Here is a 23,771-nt window from a genome sequence, read left to right on the forward strand (position 1 = left end):
CCTTCCAGCACCAGCCCTGCTGCGGCCTCGGAGCTGCTGGGACCCAGGGCCAGGCAAGACTCAGGAGTCACTAGGAATCATTTATGGCCCTGCCCACCCTGCTCAGCAGCTTTGAGCAATCTGCTCTATCCGCTGCAGCGTCTCCTCTGATTCCAGCTGCTCCAGGCTGAGCAAGGACAGGCCCAGCTGATCCTCCTGCAGAGAACAGAGGAAAGTAAGGGGGGCACTGTCAGGAAGGGGCCCAGGCAGCTGCTGTACTTCCCTGACCACCCGCCCCCGATGGGCATTAGGGGTCTAAGACATGAGGGCCAGGATGTTTGAATTTGGAGATGTCAGTATAATCCAGAGTGGGCCATTCCTGTCCACATAAGAGGGGGCTGAGGGAGGAACCAGCCAGGGAGTCGGAGAAGGACGGGCTTTCCCCAGGCCAGCACAGTCTCAATGCCTGATACCTCCTCACCCCGAATTCTCTCACCCTGCCTTGCCTGGGCCACCTGCTGGCATCTGTGGCCCCTCGAATCTCCCCCTACCCCTCAGAGCCTGGCATGCAGATATACTATAAACTTCTCTCTGTAGAGGGCAGGAGGACAGGCTGGGGTTGGGGAGTGGGGAGAATCCAAGGGGCCTTTCTGGAGGAAGAGCTCAGCCTGGGAGGATGCTGGGAGGGGGATGCAGGCCTCACCCGGTGGAAGGGCTGTGCCATCTGCCGCAGGAAGTACTTGGCCACCTGGACACCCTCATCCACAGTCAGGTTGAGGTTGGCATCTGTGAGGTGCTCCTGGATCCAGCGGGGCAGTTTCCCCCGCTTGTCCCCACGGGCAAACCGCTGTGGGCAGAAGCGCAGGCCAGGGAGAGAACGTCAGGACCCGAGTCAGGGAGCCTGGGCCACCCTCCACCCTGTGACACACCCCATCTGGGAGATGAACGGGCAAATAGCCTGGTTTTCGGAGGCTGGGGTGCAAGCACAGGGGCACCCCTGAACCTGCACCTTGTCGGCGAAGACCATGAGGCCGTAGTCCGTCTTGCCCCGGATGGCCCGACCCACACACTGGGCCGCGTGGCGCATGGCATCGAAGGTGAGAAAGTCATTCTCACGAATCTGGAACTGGTCCCGCAGGTATTCCAGCCGTGCCTGCAGAAACGAAGGACGAGGAGTTGGGGAGGTGGGGGAGCCATCCCTCCCCTGGCCCTAACACTTTGGGACTTCTGGGAGCCAGAGCTACTCACCTTGAGAATGCGACTCTGTGTGTAGACGTAGGGGACGCCAAACATGATGACGGCCCGCCCGTAGTGGTGCACTGGTGGGCAGAGGAGAGGGGTCGAGGGGAGTTACAAGTGTGGCTGGTGGGACAGGGACAGCCTCACATGCCCCAGGATGCTGTGTCTGAGTGGGAGAGAGAGGGTGTGCTCCCACCGGGTGCCTAGGGCCAGAGGGGAGGGGAGGGGAGGGTCCCTCTGTGCACCCAGGCTGTGGGTGGGTGGTCCCCTGCGGGAGCAGACAGCAGAGTGGGCAGGTGTTCCAGAGAGCTCTGGGAAGACACCTGGGGAGGAAGAGCGAGTCCACTCACCGAAGTCGATTCCCTCAGACACTTTGCCTCGGGCCACTGACAGCAGGATGGCCCCGCGTCCATTCTCGCAGGCCTGAGGTGGGGAGGCAAGATGCAAGTTGGGTCACTCCTCGGAGCCACCTCCCCACCCCCTCCACGCTGGCCTCACACACCCACCTCCTGGTACTTCTCCAGGGCGACACTGGTTTCGGCACCATCCTGGGTCTCAATAAAGAGCAGCTTGTTCCTCTGGATGTTCTCAAGGATCCCCTGGGGAAGGACCCAGGGAGGTCAGGGTGGGGGTGGCAGAAGGTGGGTTCAGGGCACGGCCATCCTGCTTATCTCCAACTCTCCTACATCACTATTTCTCTGGGCCTCAGCTGGCTCATCTGAGATGTGGGGAGGGAGGGTGGAATTGTCCAACCTTACTTCTTTGCGGGGAACTTAGTGATCTGGGTGGGGAACCAATCACTGCTGGATAAGTGGGGCAGGCATGTGGCCCAAGGGGGTGGCCAATCAGGGCACCCCATCCCCTGCCAGCAACTGGTGGAGGGGCTGACTGTGAGGCAGGCAGAGTCAATCAGAGGCTGCCCTGAGACTTCCCATATGACACTACCATACAGACAGTGTGGAGCCAGTGCAAGGACACAGACCAGTGGGACAAAATGGAGAGTCCAGAAACACACAGCCACCTGTGCAGGTCAGTGGGGACAGCTTTTACTGGAGCAAGTGGATTTCCAAATGGAACCAAAAAATGAACCTTGACCCCTTACCTTACACCATATAGAAAGGTGAATTTGAGGTACCTCATAGACCTAGATGTGAAAGCTAAAACCACAAGCTCCTAGAAGGAAACACAGCAGCCTCTCTTCATGACCTTGGGGTATTTAAGACAAAGTTGTCTTAAATAGGACACAAAAGGCACCTGGGCTGTGGGGACTGGATCACCTTTCCGCCGTGTGGAAGCCACCTATTGAAGCACAAGGCCAAGGTCCTGGCTGTGAGGATGAGGCTCCTGCCTCCCATGAGTGCCATTCCAATACTCGGATTAGCCAAGTTCACTCACCTCACCCCAAAGTGCTTTCACCCACTCCTGAGAGCCTGGCCATGGTGTGCTCAGAGGCACAAAGTGAGGAGTGGCCTCCTCTCCCACCCAGGGCCTGGCTGTGGTGAGCCCTGTTTCCAGAATGCCCCATGACCTCCTCTACCTGCTTCCTTGAAGGGGCTCCTGCAGACCCTTGAGAGGCTTTGCCCTGAGTCTCAGTCCAGCCTTGATTCTCTAGAACCTTCCTCTAACCTAGATAGAGTCACACCTGCTACCTGGGCCTCCCCACCAGGCCATCTGTGCTGGAGGATCACAGGGATGGGGTAGCCCCAAAGAGCAGCGGGGGAGCAAGGAACCTAGAAGGTGGGGGTGACTCCACCACAGGGTACTCCTCTGAGGGAGGGGCCTACATTGGGGCTTATGTCTGCGTTCTCAGCCTGATGTACTGGGGGTGGGGCAATGGGCTGCTTACACCCCATTCCTACATGCTGCACGCACTCTCCTGTCACCCAGGACACCTGTCACCATCAGAGGGTAAGAAAAATGAAGCTGACATAGCAGTGTAGTGCCAGGAGCTGAGGAGAGCAGGTGACTCCCCTCCTGCAGTGCCAGGGGCTGAGGAGAGCAAGTGCAGGGAGGGGGTGGCCAGGCATACCTGCTCATACCAGGAGGCCACGGTGCTCTCCATGTACTGGTAGCTGGTGAAGAAGGCCACAATGCCATCAGGGACCACAGCAGACATCTCCAGCAGGAGGTTCCCGTAGTTCCGGATCACAGCTGCGAGGGGTCAGAGGTTAGGCCCTCTCCTGGCTCAGGTCCTTCCTCCCTTCTCTGTCTTCAAACTAGGAGTTTCTGGAAACCCCACTGAGGCTGGCTGTCAGGTTATTCACACACATCCCCTTCCTCCTCCTCCCAGGCGTGTTTGAGGACCCTCCTTGCCACTTCCTGAAGTCACACCTGGCTATGTAATTTGCCATGGCCAATGAAATCAGTGCAGCAGGGGTCAGGCGTGGCGGCTCACGCCTGTAATCCCAGCACTTTGGGAGGTCGAGGTGGGTGGATCATCTGAGGTCAGGGGTTTGAGACCAGCCTGGCCAACATGGCAAAACCCCATCTCTACTAAAAATACAAAAATTAGCCTGGCGTGGTGGCAGATGCCTATAATCCCAGCTACTCGGGAGGCTGAGGCACGAGAACTGCTTGAACCCACAAGGCAAAGGTTGCAGTGAGCCGAGATCATGCCACTGCACTCCAGCCTAGGTAACAGAGCAAGACTCTGTCTCAAAAAAAGGCCATGTGTCACTTCCAGGGAAGCACCCTTAGGAACCAGTGCACAATTCACTGTGACCACTGTGATCCCACCTGTCACATCACGCTGCCTCTGACACACCCAGCAGTGGAGGTTCCCAGGTGAGGAGACACAGGGCAGGCCCCCTACCAGCTCACAGTGGATGTGTCCCATGGGCAAGAAGGAAGCTCTGGGCTAAACAACTAAGGCCAGGGATATTTGTTACAGCAGCGTGACTCAGCCCATCTGACTGATACACCTCCCTCTTGGAACCCACAGAAACCAGCCCCACTGGCAGCATACCAATATCCTCCCGGGTCTCAAATTTGGAGCTGATGGCCACCTGGTCATTGCCACGGCCGATGATCTGAAGAGAGCAACAGAGGTCATGATAAGCGAGGCAGCAGCAACTGCTCCAGCGTGTGAGTGCTGACCACCTGCTGGTGCTGTTCTAAGCTTTTTTTTTTTTTTTAAAAATAGAGACCGGGCGTCACCATGTTGCCCAGTCTGGTGTTGAACATCTGGCCTCAAGCGACCGTCCCACCTTGGCCTCCCAAAGTGGCGGGATTACAGGAGTGAGCCACCACACCCAGTCTGCTCTAAACTTTTCATTAACACAGTGTCACTGAATGAACCCTCAGCTACCCTGTTATCTGCATTGCACAAATGACCTGGCCTCAGAAAAGGTGAGTTGCCTGCCCAAGGTCACACAGTGAATAGGTGGCAAAGATGGAACTGGACCCGAGTCTGTCCACACTCTCCACCAGCAGCTACACTCTAGCCAGCCCCAGGCCCCAGGCCAGCCGGATCCTGAAGAACACCCCTCACTATGCCAGTGGGCATCCCCGCCAGCCAGCAACCTCACACAACCACCATGCAGTGGGTGGTCATCACTGGTCCACAACCTCTGACAGGCAACTCCAAAAGCCAAAAGCTCTGAACACATTTCTTTTTCAGTTTGGCACAAACTCATTAAGTAGCAAAACCTGCCCTGCCCTGAGTCTCTGCAGAGGCCTGACTTACTCCTTAATGTGATGCTTCCAAAGCTTTTACTGCCAAAATAGGAGTTTGACTGGGGGGAGCCACCCAGACCCCACTGGGAGCGTCACACACTACACAGCATATGCCTTGTCTCTAAAGGCTGGAAAATTCTGCACTTGATCTTAGCCAAAAGGCCGAGAAGCGATTAGGCTGGAAAATTCTGAATTCCAAAACAAATGGCTGCGCGCAGTGGCTCACACCTGTAATCCCAGCACTTTGGGACCAGGTGGGCAGATCACTTGAGACCAGCCTGGCCAACATGGTGAAACCCTGTCTCTACTAAAAGTACAAAATTTAGCCGGGCGTTGTGGCACGCGCCTGTAATCCCAGCTACTCAGGAGGCTGAAGCACGAGAATCACTTGAATCCAGGAGGCAGAGGTTGCAGTGAGCTGAGATCCGTGCCATTGCACTCCAGCCTGGGCAACAGAGCAAGAGTCCATCTCAAAACAAAAAACCAGCCTCGGGACTTCAGATAAGGGACTGAGGGCCCATGTTGACATGCACATGTTACAGAGATGGAGATGGACAGGAAGGCCCACTTACCTGGGTCACAGCCAGACCATGTACCCGGCAAAGCCACGTTAACCAAGATGCTGAGTAAGTGCCTACCTGTGCCAGACCCTGGGCTACCTAAGTGTTTTACCCCAGTTCTCTCTCAATCCTCTCAACCGCCCTGGGAGATCAGGGAGGATACATTCCCATTTTACAGATAAGAAAACTGAGGTTTGAGAGTTGTACCCTGGGAGAAGCAGAATCAAGCCTAAGTCTGTCTGAATCCCAAACCCGGCCTCTTCACTGTAAAACTCTCCTGCCTGAGCAGTGGGGGAAGCCAAGGAAGGGACGCAGCCCCTTGCTCCCACCTCCCCTCCCAGTCCCAGCCCTAGCCTCTCCCACTCACCATAGGGCAGAGGCAGACCCTGGCCAGCGTCATGGTGAAGGTTGCCATGGTGACGGGGTGGAAGTCCAGGATCTTGGGGTAGATGTCCAGCGGGGACAGTGTCTGTAGGGGGGACAGTGGGAGGGATCTCAGCAGGAAGGGCAGGGACCAGGAGGCCCATGGAAGGAGGCCAGGGACTGGGAGGAACAGGAGAAGGGTCCTCACCCCAGACGTGATGATGACAGACTGGAAGCGCTCGAATACAGGTTTGATGGCCAGCGAGGCGTCCATGCAGCTGGAGAGAGATGAGGGCGGTGAGGGCCCGGGGGGCTGGGCCCCTGACCCACAGTGCAGTCACACCCCCACCGGGCAGGGTCCCACCTGAAGTGCAGGATGGGGTTGGCAATGGTTGGGGTTCTGTCGTCAAAGGGCTCGATGATGATGGTGAAGCCTGCAGAGGGCAGGCAAGGACGGGTGAGATTACCCCACTACAGCCACAGCTGCACCCACTCAGCCATTCCCTCTCCCGCTCCCTTGCTTCACCCCAGTCTCCATCCTATACTGCCCGGGAGTGAATGGGACCAAACATGAGCTGCTTAAGCTCCAAACCAGGCATCTGAGTCCAAAATACACCCCAGTCTTTCTGCCTCTCCACAGGGCCCACACCTGTGCAAACTTTCACGAAGGATCCCAAGTAGAGAGCGCCACAGCCCCGCCCACTGCTCACTCTCCCAGTACTGCAGGGCCCCGCAGCACCCACGCCAAAGCCAGGAGCCAGAGCCTGAAGCTTTCTCCCAGGACCTTTTCTTGTTTCTGTTTTTTGACATGGAGTCTCGCTCTGTCGCCCAGGCTAGAGTGCAGTGGCGCGATCTCGGCTCACTGCAAGCTCTGCCTCCCGGGTTCAAGCGACTGATTATCCTGCCTCATCCTCTTGAATAGCTGGGATTACAGGTACACCCCTCTACAACACACCCAGCTAATTTTTGTATTTTTAGTAGAGATGGGGGACCTCCAGTGATCTGCCCGCCTCAGGCCGCCAAAGTCCCAAAATTATAAGTATGAGTCACTGCGCCTGGCCTCCCACGACCTTTCTACCTAAGCCATCAGCAAAACCAGGCAGCTCTGCCTCCAAAACCTACCTGCAATCTGACCACTGCCCCTGACCCCACCTGGGGCCAGCCACCATCACCTCCTGCCTGGACCCATCATCCCCTGCTCACTTCACGGCAGCCAGAGGGACCCTATGGAAACCTGAGCCCGGCCATATCACCTCCGCCCCCCCAGAAGCCTCCCATCACCCCACACGCCTCCAGTGGCCTGGTGCCTGACCTTCAAAACTCAGCAGGCTCAGTTCCCCCAGGGTGTTTACACTTGCTGGTCCCATGTGGCCTGGAAAACCTCCCAAGGTGGCTCCATTTGGTCATCTGAGACTGCTCAAAAGTCAGCCCCTCCGAAAGGCCCTCCCCAGCCACCTTTTCTATGCAGACATATTCCAACGCAACAACGTATTTTTTTTTCATGATAACTGCCACTTTCTGGAATTATTTCCTTGTTTATTTGACTGCATCTTTGCTACTGGTTTTCCCCCTCTGGAATATAAGTTCTGGGGGGTTAGGAATGAGATCTTTTTTGGTTCCTGCTGCTTCCACAGTGCTGAGCCTGGCCCGTTTGTTGAAGAAATAAATGAATGAATGAATTTATATATTCAGTTTCACGCAGTGAAAAAAAAATCAAGTCGTCTGTGCTGGGGACACAGTGGTGACCAAGCCAGCCTTGCCGCTGCTTGCACGGGTTCGCAGTCCAGCAGGAGACAGACTTGCCCTCAGACAGGGATGACTGAGAGTGGGCAGTGCTGGGACAGAGGTGCCCAGAGGAGGGGCCTGACTCAGCCTGGGGGTCAGGGAGGGCTTCCTGGAGGAGGAGACATCTCTACTAAGCTGAGAACCTAAGGATGAGGGGGAGGTGGCTGGGGGATGAGGAAGATGAGGAAGGATGCTCCAGGTGAAAGAACATGAGGTGTTGGCAGATGGGAAACAGTGGATAGAGAACGACAAAGGCAGGGATGGAAGATGGGGCAGGACAGAGAGACAGAGGCAGAAGCAGCAGCCAGCAGGCCTCGCTACCCAGCCCTGGGGCAACGGCCCAGATCTCCATCCTCCTGTCAGGCCCTGCCACAGGACATGAGGCCTGATCCGGTTTCCTGGGTACAGGAGAAACCCCGAGGAGGCAGACTGAACCCCTGGTGAGCTTCACGCTGAGGACGGGGAGGGAACACTGGCCCATAAAGCCTCCAGAATGATGCCCCTCTCTCGCAACCTGAAAATCTGAACATCAGCCTCTACTCCTCTTGTCCCAGGTCCCGAAACCCAGACACCATGCTCCCCACATCCCAGCCTCTACCTCCCACATCTCTCTCCAAACCATACCTTTCTGTCTCACCATGGCCACATCCTGGCCAAGGCCCCTCTCCTTGTGCTCAGGTCCCTGCCTGCCACCTAGTCTCCTGCCTCTAGTCCCTGCCAGAAGAAATCTTCCTTTCTTCTTTTTTGAGACGGACTCTTGTTTTCGCCCAGGCTAGAGTGCAGCTGGTGCGATCTCAGCTCACTACAACCTCCGCCTCCCGGGTTCAAGCAATTCTCCTGTCTCAGCCTCCTGAGTAGTTAGAACTACAGGCATGCACCACCACGTCCAGCTAATTTTTGTATTTTTAGTAGAGACGGGGTTTCACCATATTGGTCAGGCTGGTCTCGAACTCCTGACCTCAGGTGATCCACCCACCTCGGCCTCCCAAAGTGCTGGGATTACAGGCATGAGCCACTACGCCCGGCCTATTTTTTTTTTTTTTTTTTTTAGACCAAGTCTTGCTCTGTCGCCTAGGCTGGAGTGCAGTGCCACAATCTTGGCTCACTGTAACCTCTGCCTCCTGGGTTCAAGCAATTCTCTTGCCTCAGCCTCTCAAGTAGCTGGGATTACAGGAGCCCGCCACCACACCTGGCAAATTTTTGTATTTTTAGTAAAGACAGGGTTTTACCATGTTGGTCAGGCTGGTCTCAAACTCCTGACCTCAAGTGATCTGCCCACCTCAGCCCCCCAAACTGCTGGGATTACGGGCGTGAGCCACCATGTCCGGCCCCGGCTAATTTTTGTATTTTTAGTGAAGATGGGGTTTTGCCATGTTGACCAGGCTGGTCTCGAACTCCTGACCTCAGGTCATCTGCCTGCCACACCATCCCAAAGTGCTGGGATTACAGGCGTGAGCTACCACCTCTGGCACCCAGAAGTCGTCTTTCCAAAGCACAAATCTGGGCTGGGCGCAGTGACTCATGCCTGTAATCCCAGCACTTTGGGAGGCCAAGGCGGGTGGATCATGAGGTCAGGAGATCAAGACCATCCTGGCCAACATGGTGAAATCCCATCTCTATTAAAAATACAAAAATTAGCTGGGCGTAGTGGCACACGCCTGTAGTCCCAGATACTGGGGAGGCTGAGGCAGGAGAATTGCTTGAACCCAGGAGGCGGAGGCTGCAGTGAGCCGAGATCACACCACTGCACTCCAGCCTGGCAACAGAGCGAGACTCCGTCTCAGGAAAAAAAAAAAAAGCACAAATCTGACCTGGCACCTTGCTTGCTAGAACCTACCATGGCTTTCCAGTGCCCCTAGGAGCAAAATGATCAACTCATTACCATGCCCTCTAGTGTGAGCTGACCCCATAGAGCTTCTCTGGCCTCATCCCTTACCACTGCCCACACCATCCTTCTCCACTCTGCAGCCCGAGGAAGTCTGTGAAAATATAAATCTGAGCACAACGCTTACTCAAGAACTATCTACGGCTCCCCACTGCCTTCAAAATAAAACCCACACTTCCAAGCCAAGCCCCACAAAGCCCTGTGTGTCCAAGTTCCTGCCAACAACCCTGTAGACTCTGCTGCGACCCTGATTCCAGCTCCTAGGAGGCCCAGCAGGGACAGAAAAAGGTGAGCTTACCTTTGGCGTAGGTGCTGACAAGGGTGGCAAAGTTAGCAAGGAGGGTGAGCGGGGAGAAGTCAGCAAGGTCAGTGATCTCCAGGGTGTGCAGCAGGGACCGCAGGCGTTCAGCACAGAATCTGGTGGGGAGGAGAGACGGGGTCGGGGGGCAGACGGAAGCATGAACAGGACCAGCAGCCCTGCCTCCGCCATCACGGCGGTCACGTGCCTGTCTCCCCAGACAATGGGCACTCAGGGAGGGCGGGCAGTGGGCCTGTTTTGGAAACGTGCACCCCCACACTATACATCTGCATGTCACACACAGCCACTGCTGCATGGTGGCACAGATAGAACAATAATCAGACACCCCAGAGTCATGTGGTCACTTGTCATACCTGCTAGCACGACCTCCTAAGTGGGTTTTTTTTCTTTTTTTCTTTTTCAGACGGACTCTCGCCCTGTCACCCAGGCTGGAGTGCACTGGCGCCATCTCGGCTCACTGCAACCTCCACCTCCCGGGTTCAAACAATTCTCCTGCCTCAGCCTCCCGAGTAGCTGGGATTACAGATGTCCGCCACCACACTCAGCTAATTTTTATACTTTTAGTAGAGACGGGGTTTCACTATGTTGGCCAGGCTGGTCTCGAACTTGTGACCTGGTGATCTGCCCGCCTCGGCCTCCCAAAGTGCTGGGATGACAGGTGCGAGCCACTGCACCCAGCCCTAAGTGGGTTCTGATCAAAACAAGAGACTCACTATCACACCCAGAATCCCCCAGTCATGGCATTAATCCTGCATGGCCACATGGTCACGCATTCACATCCAGAACCTCTCCCACTGTCTCTCACGCACCTGTGGGGACACAGACAGTGTCGGAACCCCATGGGCTCACAGAGGAATGCAGTCATCACCCACATCCCGCAGAGTCCCACGGATATTGCGTCCACACACTCAAGCATGTGCAGGGCCACTCGGCCACAACCGCACACAGGCAGGGCTGAAGTTCTCAGCCCCGGGGACGGGTCACGGAGCAGCTGGCTTTGAAGCCAGGCGGGCAGTCACACTTGCAAACCTGCCTCCCACACTTCAGCCCTCCCAGCCTGTCTCCTCTAACCCCAGGCGCCTACCCTGGCTGGTCGCTAGCTGGGGATGAGTCTGTGCCCTACACTGGGCCATGGAGCCTCTTCGGCTGTGTCCCCAGCATGGAGCAGGCACTTGGGGAATGTGTGTTGAGTGACTGAGATCCCCTCTTTGCCCTCACAAGTCTCCAATTCTGGGGAAGATGGGCAAACCCACACGGAAGGTGGCCTCACCCACAGAGGCAGGGCAGCCAGGGCCTTTGGAGCCCACAGGCTTGGCTTCAAGCCCCAACTACTGGGCACAGTGCTGTGCGGCTCTGGGCAAAGGCTTCCCCTCTGGGAGCCCCAGCGTCCTCATGTGCAGGGTGGGGATGCCGTACTGGGGGTGCAATTGAGGTAAGGAACATAAAGGGCTTAGCTCCTCCTTAGTGCTCACGACAGGGTAGCTGATTGGCTTCGCTGCTCTCTCATTAACCACCACAGAACCCTGTGAAGTAAAGATTCGACTCCTTGGCTGTTTTACAAAGGAGAAAACTGCAGTTTAGAGAAGACCCATGAGTTACTCAAAGCAGCAAAGGAAAAGTCCCCTCCTATCCCTGGTCATTCTCTGCCTCCTCTGTGCCTCAAGAGACTGACTCCCCCAAAATGTGCCCAGACTGCTCCATGGGGACGCCCCTGCCCTCAGACTTGGAAGATTAGAGGCATTGGTGGGAAGAGACATGGGCCGCGGCCTCCTCCCCCAGCTCCTAGCCTGCGAGGCCCAGGTTCTGGTTTCTGCTCCCAGCAGAAGCCCCTGTCCAGGCCCCCACCAGCTGGTTCTCAACACACTCCCTCCCCGCCGCTGTGGCCCGGCTTAGCTCCCAGCTTTCACGTCCCACCCTCCTTGGCTCCTCCCCTAGTCCACCCCTCTGTAAATGATGCTCCCACTACTCTCTCTTGGGTGGGGTAGACTCTCCAATCCAGCCAGGTGTTGCCCGCCAGGCCCCTGCCCAACGCAGGGACCCAGGACCAGCTCCAACCTTGCTTCCGGACCTGCCAGGTTAGAAAAGGCAGGGTCCCACGTGCCTCGCCCAGCTCACTCACTCCTGAGGCTGGCAATGGTGATCCCGGGCTACAAGCGTGGAGGACATGGCTCTGCCTAACCAGGACCTGCTGAGCCCCCATCCCCGCGCTGTGTGGGGCCGCACCTGAGGGGCTTGCGCTGGATGCACACGCGCTGGGCCAGGCCACTCAGGAAGGCGGGTGGGCTCTCCTGCACCACGTGCTGCACACGCAGCCGCCACTTCACGTACTCCAGCAGCCGCCGCAGGAAGCCCAGGAAGTGCTCGGCCGTGCGGATGGAGCCAGGCACCGCCTCTGCGAGGAGACGCTATCAGCCGCCACGGGGAGGCGGGAAAGGGACTGGGGGGCCGCGGGGGGTGGGAGCTCACCCTGCAGCACCTCGTCGGGCAGCACGGGGTTGGCCAGGTGGGCGTCCGTCTCCCGGGCGGCGCTGGCCTCCCGCAGCCCCTCCACCAGACGCCGGTACTCGTCCCGCAGGCGCTGCTCGTCTGTCTCTTTGATCCTGCGGGGAGATAGCTGGGGTTGGGGTGGGGCTGGCACCCGTGGGGACAAGTCAGACAGAGGCCAGGGCAGGCACCAGGGTCCTCCAGCCGTCCCCGGCCCCACCTGAGCACCGTCTTCTGCAGGGTCTCCAGGTTGCCCTGGCACCGGTCAAGGGTCCGGCGGGTGAGGTTGACGCTCATGGAGTCGATGCAGACGTTGTCTGGAGAAGGGGGAGAGAGCCGGCTCAGGCAGGCCTGCAGGGGCCTCCCTCAGAGGGGCTGGCGTCCCTTTGGCCCCTGGCGCCCCCCTCACCAATGTTGTGGGCCTCGTCGAAGACCACGACGGCCTTGCGGGCCAGTTCCTTGGACACCAGGTCTGCAATCTTGGGGTCCAGGAGGTAGTGGTAGCTATAAACCACCACGTTGGCATGCAGGATCTGGGGGGCCAGGGAGCAGGGTCACCAGGGCCCTGTCACCCCAACCCCTACCCCCCTACCCCTGGCCACACTGGCCCATCATTCCCACACAGGCCTGCAGAGGCAGACACCGGCCAGGCAGAAATATGAGCAGATGGATAGAGACAGACCGACAGACATGGGCACCCATCAACAGGGAGATGCAGACAGGCAGACTCACAGCAAGCAACAGACAGGCATGGGCAGATAGGAGACGGGCGGGCAGCCCACACCCTCACACTCGCCCCTCTGCCCGCCCCACCAGCCTTCTCACTGAGTATCGAGCAAGGAAGTATGGGCACCAGCCCTGGCGCCGCCCCAGGGCCTTCAGGTCATCCAGGTTGTAGATGCCAGCGGGGAGGGGCACCTCGCGCCCATGGGCATCAAATTCCTGCGACAAGAGTGCCAGGGGTCAGGGAGGCTGCCTGCTCCAGGCCACCCATCCAGCCTCCCTCCCTCAGCCCTGCCCTCCAGGCACCTCATAGAAGCGGCAGTGGGGCAGGCTGGTGTCATGCTGGTACTGCGCCCGCACATAGGAGGCTGTGAGGCTGTGGCATTTCCCATCGACATCCTTCCCAAAGCGCAGGGGTGTCACCTGGGGGTGTGGGGCATCTTAGCACCCAGACAGGGTGGAAACCCAACCACTCTTCAAACGCAGGTCTCCACACCTCCCAGTTGGCTGGGGTTTTGGACAACTTGAACCTCAGTCTGTTGCATTATTAGTTAAGACACATGGGAACTTAATGCAGGGATATAAGAGTAGTAAAACTGGACTGGGTGCCGTGGCTCACGCCTGTAATCCCAGCACTTGGTGAGGCCGAGGTGGGGAGATCACGAGGTCAGGAGTTCGAGACCAGCCTAGCCAACATGGTGAAACTCCATCTCTACTAAAAATTAGCCAGGCGCGATGGTTCACGCCTGTAATCCTAGCACTTTGGGAGGTCAAGGTGGGTGGATTACCTGAGGTCAGGAGTTCTAGACCAGCCTGGCCAACATGATGAAACCCTGTCTCCACTAAAAATACATTAGCCAGGCGTGGTGGCACGTGCCTGTAATCCCAGCTACTCGGGAGGCTGAGGCAGGAGAATCGCTTGTACCCGGGAGGCGGAGTTTGCACTGAGCCGAGATCACCCCACAGCATTCCAGCCTGGGCGATAGAGCGAGACTCCATCACAAAAAAATAAAAATACAAAAATGAGCCAGGCATGGTGGTGCACACCTGGAATCCCAGCTACTCGGGAGGCTGAGGCAGGAGAATTGCTTGAACCCAGGAGACAAAGGTTGCAGTGAGCCGAGATCATGCCACTGTACTCCACCCTGGGCGACAGAGTAAGACTCCCTCTCAAAAAAAAAAAAAAAGAGAGTAGTAAAATTGTTACATTCTTACAACTACAAGTTATACATATATATTTTTGGAGACAGGTCCCTCTGCTACTCAGGCTGGAATGCAGTGGCGCAATCACAGCTTACTACATCCTTGACCTACCAGGCTCAACTGATCCTTCCCCCTTCAGCCTCCCAAGTAGCTGAGGCCACAGGTGTGCGCCACCATGCCTGGCTAATTTTTGTCTTTTTAGTCGAGATGAGGTCTTGCTATGTTGCCCAGGCTGGTCTCAAACTCCTGGCCTCAAGCAATCCTCCCACCTCAGCCTCCCAAAGTGCTGGGATTACAGGCTAAGTCACTGTGCCCAGCCAACCAAAACTAATATTTTAAAACAGTAAGCCTTGAAAAATCTTTAGCATATAGATTGAGGATAATTACTTCATCCTTGGAAATGCCAAAACACATGGAACTCTGGCAGGGCCTAAGAATCAAAGGAGGTGCTGCAGAGTCTGGGACTCCCCTCACCCCTGACCTGCTCTGTACTCTCTAAGGTACCATCACAGCCTAAGGCTCTTTCCCAAGAACAAATCCTTTTCCTACACCAAAGGGAAAGCTCCAAGGCAGCCAGCCCTTCCCTCTCCATTTCCCCTTTCATCAGTCACCGAGGCCTGTGCTCTTTGTCATCCACTAGATATATTATTTCTCATATATTCTTACAAATAATGTGATGTAATATATAGTCTGTGGGCCCAGTGTGGGAGTTTGAGATCAGCCTGGCCAACATGATGAAACCCATCTCTATTAAAAATACAAAAAACTAGCTGGGCGTGGTGGAGTGCGCCTGTAATCCCAGCTACTCAGGAAGCTGAGGCAGAAGAATCGCTTGTACCTGAGAGGTGGAGGTTGCGGTGAACCGAGTTCACACCACTGCACTCCAGCCTGGGCAACAAGAGTGAAACTCCATCTCAAAAAAAATAAATAAATAAGGCTGGGCACGATGGCTCATGCCTGCAATCCCAGCACTTTGGGAGGCCGAGGTGGGCGGATCATGAGATCAGGAGTTAGAGACCAGCCTGACCAACATGGTGAAACATCAGCCTTCCAAAGTGCTGGGATTATAGGCGTGAGCCACCATGCCCAGCCAAGTACAATGGTTTTATAGCATAATTTAATAACAATTAACATTGTATTTGTCATATATTATGCATATAAATATCATGAATCTTTTTTTTTTTTTAGACAGAGTCTCACTCTGTCCCCCAGGCTGGAGTGCAGTAGTGTGACCTCAGCTCACTGCAACCTCTGCCTCCCGTGTACAAGCGACTGGGATTACCGACATGTACGCCACCACCCCCGGCTAATTTTTGTATTTTTAGTAGAAATGGGGTTTTGCCGTGTTGGCCAGGATAGTCTTGAACTCCTGACCTCAAATGATCTGCCCACCTCAGACTCCCAAAGTGCTGGGACTATAGGTGTGAACCACCGCACTCGGCCTATCATGAGAATTTTTTTTTTTTTTTTTTTTTGAGACGGAGGCTCGCTCCGTCGCCCAGGCTGGAGTGCAGTGGTGTGATCTTAGCTCACTGCAAGCTTCACCTCCCGAGTTCACGCCATTCTCCTGCCTCAGCCTCCCGAGTAGCTGGGACTACAGGCGCCCATCACCATGCCCGGCTAATTTTTTGTATTTTTTAGTAGAGACGGGGTTTCACTATGTTAGCCAGGATGGTCTCGATCTCCTGACCTTGTTATCCGCCCGCCTCGGCCTCCCAAAGTGCTGGGATTACAGGTGTGAGCCACCGTGCCCAGCCGTGAATTTCTAACATTCTTTTAGTTCTTTGTACATGCTAAGGGCATCGGCTGCATCATTTCATCCAATTTTATCATCAGCGACCTTATGAGGCAGGCACATAATTATCCCCATTTTACAGAAAGGAAGACTGAGGCCCAGGCGGCAGAAAACGCCTCTCCATAAATACCAGGCTGGTAAGTTTCAGAGCCAGGAAACCAGGTCTTCCAGAGACTCTAAGAGCTGCCTTTTTAACCTCTCCCAGGCCTGGGTAGAATTGGAAGACTCCCTGAGGAGGTGTGCTTGCCTGGGCCATGATGAATGAGAATTTGACCAGTGAGATGGGAATTCTGTGTGCAGCCACTGCATGCCTTTGCAAGAGGTCCAGCCTGGGGATCCAGGACTTGCAGTTGGACGAAAGAGTTTCCTCTACCTCTGGGCTAAGGGCAGGGAGAAGGGACGGGTGCTCACCTCAGGGTGAATACACAAGTTTTTGCGGGAGCTCAGAGCCAGCCCCAGAAATGGCAGCTTCTCACCCTCCTGCTTCTCATAGAAGTTGAGCAACTTTCGAAGCTCTTCGATCACCTACTCCAAAGTTGGGGGGGGCAGGGGGAACTTGTGTTCATTGGAGGCACAAACCCCTGCCCTGCCAGGCCCCAGCCTCTTCCCGAGCTTCCCAGACACCCCCGAAAGCTGGTGATGGCCACCACCAGGGGGACCAATAGGGCCTAGGGAACAGTGGAGCTGGAGCACCAGGATGAGTCCGGGCTCACCTTCTCAATCTCTGGCACAGTTCTTGAGCAGTAGATGAGTTTGGTCACCTCCAGCGGATATGCCTGCCGATAACAAGTGGACTCAGTCCCTGTCCTGTCCCTTCTTTTGTCTGCCTTTACGGGTTCAATGCATCACTCACCCGCTGGTATGCCATGATCAGGGCCAACAGGGACACTGTCTTCCCAGTGCCTGAGGGCATCTCCAGGACTCCATGACCCTGCATGTTGGGAACCAGAGGGACAACACACAGGGTCTCAGAACCTTGGGCACACAAACTCTGGGGACTCTCCCCGACCTCCAATGCCACCAACTTGGAACAGCAGGATAACACAGCAGCAGTTAAAATTGGGCAGTGGGGTTCAAACCCACTTCTGCCTCCTCCTTGTTGAGTGGTCTTAGGTGAGTACCTTCACCTCCCCAGACCTCAGTATCCCTACCTCTAAAATGGGCCTAAGGCCGGGCGTGGTGGCTCACGCCTGTAATCCCAGCACTTTGAGAGGTCGAGGCAGGTGGATCACCTGAGGTCAGGAGTTCGAGACCAGCCCGGCCAATATGGTGAAACTCCTTCTCTACTAAAAATACAAAAAATTAGCCAGAAGTGGTGGCGTGCACCTGTGATTTTGTCTCAAAAATAAATAAATAAAATAAAATGGGCCTAATAATAAAACCTTCCTCATAACATGACTGTGAAGATTAGTGAGAAATTGCACGTTAAATATTTAGCACAGTAGCTGATATATAGTGAACTTTTCTCCCTTCTTTTTTAAGAGACAGGTCTCACTCTGTTGCCCAGACTGGAATGCAATGGCACAATCATGGCTCACTGCAGCCTCCAACTCCTGGCCTCAAGCGATCCTCCTGCCTCAACCTCCCAAGCAGTGGGGACTACAGGCAAGCGCCACCACACCCAGCTAATTTTCTAATTTTTCGTAGAGATAGGATCTTGCTGTGTTGCCCAAGTTGGTCTCCAATACCTGGCCCCAAGTGATCTTCCCGCCTCCACCTCCCACCAAACTGCTGGGATTACAGGCACGAACCACCGCGCCCAGCCTATTGACCATTATTGTTTTATTTTATTTATTTTTGAGACCGAGTCTCACTCTGTCGCCCAGGCTGGAGTGCAATGGCGCCACCTCCGCTAGCTGCAACCTCCGCTTCTCTGGTTCAAGCGATTCTCCTGCCTCAGCCTTCTGAGTAGCTGGGATTACAGGCGCCCGCCACCACACCTAGCTAATTTTTGTATTTTTAGAAGAGACGGGGTTTCACCACGTTGGCCAGGCTGGTCTCGATCTCCTGACCTCAAGTGATCCGCCCTCCTCGGCCTCCCAAAGCGCTGGGATTACAGGCGCGAGCCACCGCGCCCAGCCTATTCACCATTATTATTTTAGATAACGGAAGATTATGGGGTCCTGGATTTCCAAGGACCTCGTACTTCTAAAATCCAGACGTCCTGCAATCTGTCTTAGGCCCAGGCGTGGCAGCCCCACCGGTCGAGTGGGCGGGTCGGGCCCACAGGCCACCCACCTTGGCGTCCAGTGTGCGTTTGAGCTCCCGCATGTAGGAGAACTGCTCGGGGTAGATGTAGTCGTAAGGGAAGTAGACCAGGAGCCCGTCCACGTTGAGCCTGGCGGCAGGGGCTGCTGGGTCAGTCCCCGTCCCCTCAGCCCCTCTCCCGCCTCCACACTGCCCGGTCGTCGGGCCCAGAAGGGTGACCTGCCCGGCGCCCCCGGTAACCCTCAGGTCCTCAGGAGCCTCAGTGCCTCCTCGCTATCACCGCTGTTCCCTGCGGCTGCCCCCGCCCCACCCCTTCACCCTCCCCTGGCCCCACTGGGGACCCAGGCGCGCCCACCGGTGACCCCATCTTCAAGACCACCCCGCGCCTGCTGGCGAGCCGCGACCCCCCGGCCCCCTTCTCACTTCATGGCGCCGGCCGCAGTGTGCAGTGGCGTCCACCCGCCTCCCTCATGAATATTTAGCGAGAGGCCGGGTCGTGGACATCCTCAAGGGCTCGCTCCACCTATATTACGAGACCATTGGCTGATCTGCCCGTCAATCCGCTAGGGCAGAGCCAATCGGGATACTGCGCGTGCGCACGGAAAAGCGAGGGCTGCTGACTCTCGGGAGAGGCGGTGCGGGAGGCGTCACTGAGGATCGTCGAGGGCCAATCAAAAAGAAAACATGGAAGGGAGAGATCCGAGAGAATCGATCTCATTCACTAGAATTTGGTCCTCCTGCGCCTGCCAAGATTGTCTGAGTATTGATAGAACCCAGGAGTTCGAGATCAGCTTGAGCAAGATAGCGAGAACCCCCGCCCCTCCACCTGGTCTCAAACAAACAAACAAAAAAAATTCGTCTCAGTAGCGAATAGAGATTCTAATGGAGAATGACAGGGACACTGGTGATCCTTTCTGGGCCCGAGAGTTAGAAATGGCTTTGCAGCACCAAAAATGCATTTATAAAATACCTGCTGTAAAACAAAAAAGTAATACAAATAATTTTTAAATAACATAAAATAAAAACAAATGAATGAAAACAAAGCAAAAGAAAATCATATACATGGTCAAAATGATATAAAATACAGGATGTATCCCAGACTTCTATGGTATAAATAACTTATAAACAGCTCTTCCTATTTATTGAGCACCTACTTTTTGCCAAATACTGTGATAGGTGTTTTAATAAGGGAATAACGAAAAGGCAGTGTGGTTTAGTGGCTAAGTTGTGGGCTCTGGAACCAAAATTCCTGGGTTCATAATCCTGGCTTCACTTTTGTTGCCCAGGCTGGAGTGCAATGGCGTGATCTCAGCTTACTCAAACCTCCACCTCCCAGGTTCAAGCAATTCTCCTGCCTCAGCCTACAGATTAGCTGGGATTACAGGCACACCACCACACCTGGCCAGTTTTTGTATTTTTTAGTAGAGATGGGGTTTCACCATGTTGACCAGGATAGTCTTGATCTCTTGACCTCGTGATTCGCCCGCCTTGGCCTCCCAAAGTGCTGGGATTACAGGTGTGAGCCACCACACCTGGCCTGGGGTTACACTTTTGTATCTGCAAAGTAGTTAACAATCAGACTATCTACAATGTAGGTGATGCTACATTGTAGTATTACAATAATCTAATTGTTAATTAGAGACTATTACTATTGTTAATTACATATTACTATTATAGATATTCTGTTAATTAGGTGAGTTAATTTCAAATCACATAAAGCAGTTAAAACTGGGTTTAGCACATACTAAGCATTCAATAAATGCTAGTTTTGGCTGGGCGTGATGGCTCACACCTGTAATCCCAGCATTTTAGGAGGCCGAGGTGGGTGGATCACCTGAGGTCAGGAGTTCGAGACCAGCCTGACCAACATGGAGAAACCCCCGTCTCTACTAAAAATACAAAATTAGTCAGGCATGTTGGCATGTGCCTGCAATCCCAGCTACTCGGGAGGCCGAAGCAGGAGAATTGCTTGAACCTGGGAGGGAAAGGTTGCAGTGAGCCGAGATGGCGCCATTGCACTCCAGCCTGGGCAACAAAAGCGAAACTCCATTTCAAATAATAATAATAAAATAAAACATAAATGCTAGTTTTTGTTTCTTCAACAAATAGCTATGTGACATCTACCATGTGCCTGATCCTGTGCTGGCCCCTGGGAACAGAAAGGTGACCATGACAGCCTCAGCAACTGCCCTCAAAGAACAGATTTTTTTCTCTTTTTTTTCTCGAGACAGAGTCTTGCTCTGTCGCCAAAGCTGGAGTGAAGTGGCACAGTTACAGCTCACTGCAGCCTCCACTTCTTGGGCTCAAGTGATCCTCCCACCTCAGCCTCCTGAGTAGCTAGGACCACAGGTGTGCACCACCAAGCCCAGCTAATTTTTATTTTTTTAATTTTTTTAGGGACAAGGTCTCACCACGTTGCCCAGGCTGGTTAAACTCTTGGGTTCAAGTGATCCTCTCCCCTCAGCCTTTCAAATTGTTGAGATTACAGGGGTGAGGCACCAGGCCTGGCCTCAAAGAACAGATATTAAACATACAAATAAATATATGATTACAGCCTGGAGTGGTGGCTCATGCCTGTAGTTCCAGCACTTTGGAAGGCCAAGGCGAGTACATTGCTTGAGCTCAGGAGCTGAAGCACGTGGTGAAAACCCGTTTTTACAAAAAAATGCAAAAATTAGCTGGGCGTGGTGGCATGCACCTGTAGTCCCAGATACTCAGGAGGCTGAGGTGGGAGAGTCACTTGGGCCTGGGAGGCAGAGGTTGCAGTGGGCAGTGATTGTGCCACTGCACTCCAGCCTGGGCAACAGGCGTGAAACCCTGTCTCAAATGTGTGTGTGTGTGTGTGTGTGTGCGCGCGCGTGCGTGCACACGTGCGCGTGCGCATGCCTGTATAATCACAACTGTAAAAGTGCTGTGAAGGAAAACTTCAAGTCACCATAAAGATTTATTATGGGCTGGGCATGGTGGCTTCTGCCTGTAATCCCAGCACTTTGGGAGGCCAAGGTGGGTGGATCACCAGGTCAGGAGTTCAAGACCAGCCTGGTCAACATGGTGAAACTCTATCTCTACTGAAAAAAAAAAAAAAGGCCGGGCACGGTGGCTCAAGCCTGTAATCCCAGCACTTTGGGAGGCCGAGATGGGCGGATCACGAGGTTAGGAGATCGAGACCATCCTGGCGAACACGGTGAAACCCCGTCTCTACTAAAAAGTACAAAAAAACTAGCCGGGCGAGGTGGCGGGCGCCTATAGTCCCAGCTACTCGGGAGGCTGAGGCAGGAGAATGGCGTAAACCCGGGAGGCGGAGCTTGCAGTGAGCTGAGATCCGGCCACTGCACTCCCGCCTGGGCAACAGAGTGAGATTCCGTCTCAAAAGAAAAAAAAAAAGAAAAAAGAAAAAAAAATCCAGGCGTGGTGGCATGTGTCTGTAATCCCAGCTACTCAGGAGGCTAAGGCAGGAGAATTGCTTGAACCCAGGAGGCAGAGGTGAGCCAAGATCACGCCACTGCACTCCAGCCTGGGTGACAGAGCAAGGCTTCGTCCCAGAAAAGAAAAAAAAAAAAAAGATTTATTATGACAGGATTCCTACTGTCCACTGTGGGGTGTGAGTGTTGGCCAAGCGATCAGAGAAGGCTTCCTGGAAGAAGCGAGGTTTGAGTAGAGCCAGAAAATAATTAGAAGAAATCAAAAGGGGATGGATGAGAGAAGTGAGAAAGGTGTTCCAGGGAGACCATCATACACAAAGCTCTGGGCCAGAAGAAAGCTGAGTTGAAAGGTGGGTGGAGCTCAGAGTTGAGCACAGGGAGCAGAGAAAGGGCAGCTGCAGGGAAGGCAGGGCCAGATCGAAATCTCTTTTTTTAATTAATTAATTAGTTAATTAATTAATTTATTTATTTTTGAGACAAAGTCTCACTCTGTCGCCCAAACTGGAGCACAGTGGCACAATCTCAGCAGACCACAACCTCTGCCACCCAGGCTCAAGCGATTCTGTCCTCAGCCTCCCTAGTAGCTGGGATTACAGGTGCGCACCACTACCGCCCAGCTAATTTTTGTATTTCTAGTAGAAATGGGGTTTCACCATGTTGGCCAGGCTGGCCTCGAACTCCTGACCTCAGGTGATCCACCTGCCTTGGCCTCCCAAAGCGCTGGGATTACAAGCGTGAGCCACTGCGTCCGGCCTAGGCTGGTTTATAAAACTGCTAAACTAAGCAGAACAAGAATTAAATACCAAGGAAATACTCTCCTAGATTGTCATGCTACATCAGCCAATACTAAAATCGTCAAGATACACCATTTGAATGAACTCCATGGTCCATATTGAATTACCTGTGATATTACCCATCTAATAAACAGTACTATGTCCCTTAATGGGAGAAAAAAGTTGGAGAATTTAAGAGAATATCAACCCAATGCTGGTTGGGTGCAGTGGATCATGTCTATATTCCCAGCACTTTGGGAGGCCAAGGCAGGAGGATCACTTGAGCCCAGGAGTTCAAGGCCAGCCTGGGCAACACAGTGAGACCCTGTCTCTACAGAAAATTAAATAAAAAAATTAGTGTGATATGGTGCCTGTAGTCCCAGCTACTTGGGAGGCTGAGGAAGGAGGATCATTTAAGCCTGGGAAGTTGAGGCTGCAGTGAGCCATGAGTGAGACTCCTCTCAAAAAAAAAGGGTGATCACTAGAGGAAAAAAACCTAAAGCAGGGTTTGGGGGGAGTAGGAGGTCCCATCCTGCTAGGTTGCACTATGTTCTTTTTTTTTTTTTTTTTTTGAGACAGTCTGGCTCTGTCGCCCAGGCTGGAGTGCAGTGGCCGGATCTCAGCTCACTGCAAGCTCCGCCTCCCGGGTTTACGCCATTCTCCTGCCTCAGCCTCCCGAGTAGCTGGGACCACAGGCGCCCGCCACTTCGCCCGGCTAGTTTTTTGTATTTTTTAGTAGAGACGGGGTTTCACCGTGTTAGCCAGGATGGTCTCGATTTCCTGACCTCGTGATCCACCCGTCTCGGCCTCCCAAAGTGCTGGGATTACAGGCTTGAGCCACCGCGCCCGGCTGTTGCACTATGTTCTCCTGGGAGGCTCCACGGGACAGTCATTTCCTTGTCTTTTTCAGTTTCTAGAGCTGAATTCTTTGCATTCCTTGCATTCCTTGGCTCAGAACCCCTTCCCTAACCTTCAAAGCTGGCAGCTAGCCTCTGGCTCGAGCGTCACATGGCCCATCTCTGTCTTCCTGTCCAAACTTCCTTTTATAAGAACATTGGAGCCAGGCACGGTGGCTCATGCCTGTAATTCCAGCACTTTGGGAGGCCAAGGCAGGCGGATCACGAGGTCAGGAGTTCAAGACCAGCCTGGCCAACATAGTGAAACGCCGTCTCTACTAAAAATACAAAAAATTAGCCAGGCATGGTGGCGGGCGACTATAATCTCAGCTTTTTGGGAGGCTGAGGCAGGAGAATCACTTGAACCTGGGAGGTGGCGGTTGCAGTGAGCCAAGATCAAACCATTGCACTCCAGCCCGGGTGACAATGCAAGACTCCATCTCAAAAAAAAAAAAAAGAACA

At 54.3% G+C, this 23,771-nt stretch overlaps 1 protein-coding gene across 2 annotated transcripts; it reads right to left on the reverse strand.

Moving 5' to 3' along the window:
• Positions 1-60: 60 nt before the first annotated feature.
• Positions 61-18,691, reverse strand: ERCC2 (ERCC excision repair 2, TFIIH core complex helicase subunit). 2 transcript variants are annotated; one of them, XM_025368627.1, is made up of 23 exons: positions 18,642-18,691; positions 18,249-18,348; positions 16,864-16,941; positions 16,724-16,786; positions 16,422-16,535; positions 13,319-13,435; positions 13,115-13,231; positions 12,699-12,822; positions 12,510-12,606; positions 12,272-12,405; positions 12,029-12,197; positions 9,785-9,903; positions 6,181-6,250; positions 6,025-6,094; positions 5,821-5,922; positions 4,184-4,247; positions 3,248-3,369; positions 1,725-1,817; positions 1,569-1,641; positions 1,228-1,298; positions 989-1,132; positions 683-826; positions 61-195 (listed from the first exon to the last, which is right to left on the reverse strand). In XM_025368627.1, the coding sequence occupies exons 1-23, from the start codon at positions 18,644-18,646 to the stop codon at positions 103-105; spliced, it is 2,283 nt and encodes a 760-aa protein (XP_025224412.1). In that variant the 5' UTR covers positions 18,647-18,691; the 3' UTR covers positions 61-102. The 2 variants fall into 2 exon arrangements, with proteins under 2 accessions (XP_025224412.1, XP_025224413.1); XM_025368628.1 differs by lacking the exon at positions 16,422-16,535 and having other exon boundaries at positions 18,642-18,676.
• Positions 18,692-23,771: the final 5,080 nt, after the last annotated feature.

The sequence above is a fragment of the Theropithecus gelada genome, chromosome 19 (genome assembly GCF_003255815.1).
Source record: "Theropithecus gelada isolate Dixy chromosome 19, Tgel_1.0, whole genome shotgun sequence".
NCBI classification, from domain to species: Eukaryota; Metazoa; Chordata; class Mammalia; order Primates; family Cercopithecidae; genus Theropithecus; species Theropithecus gelada.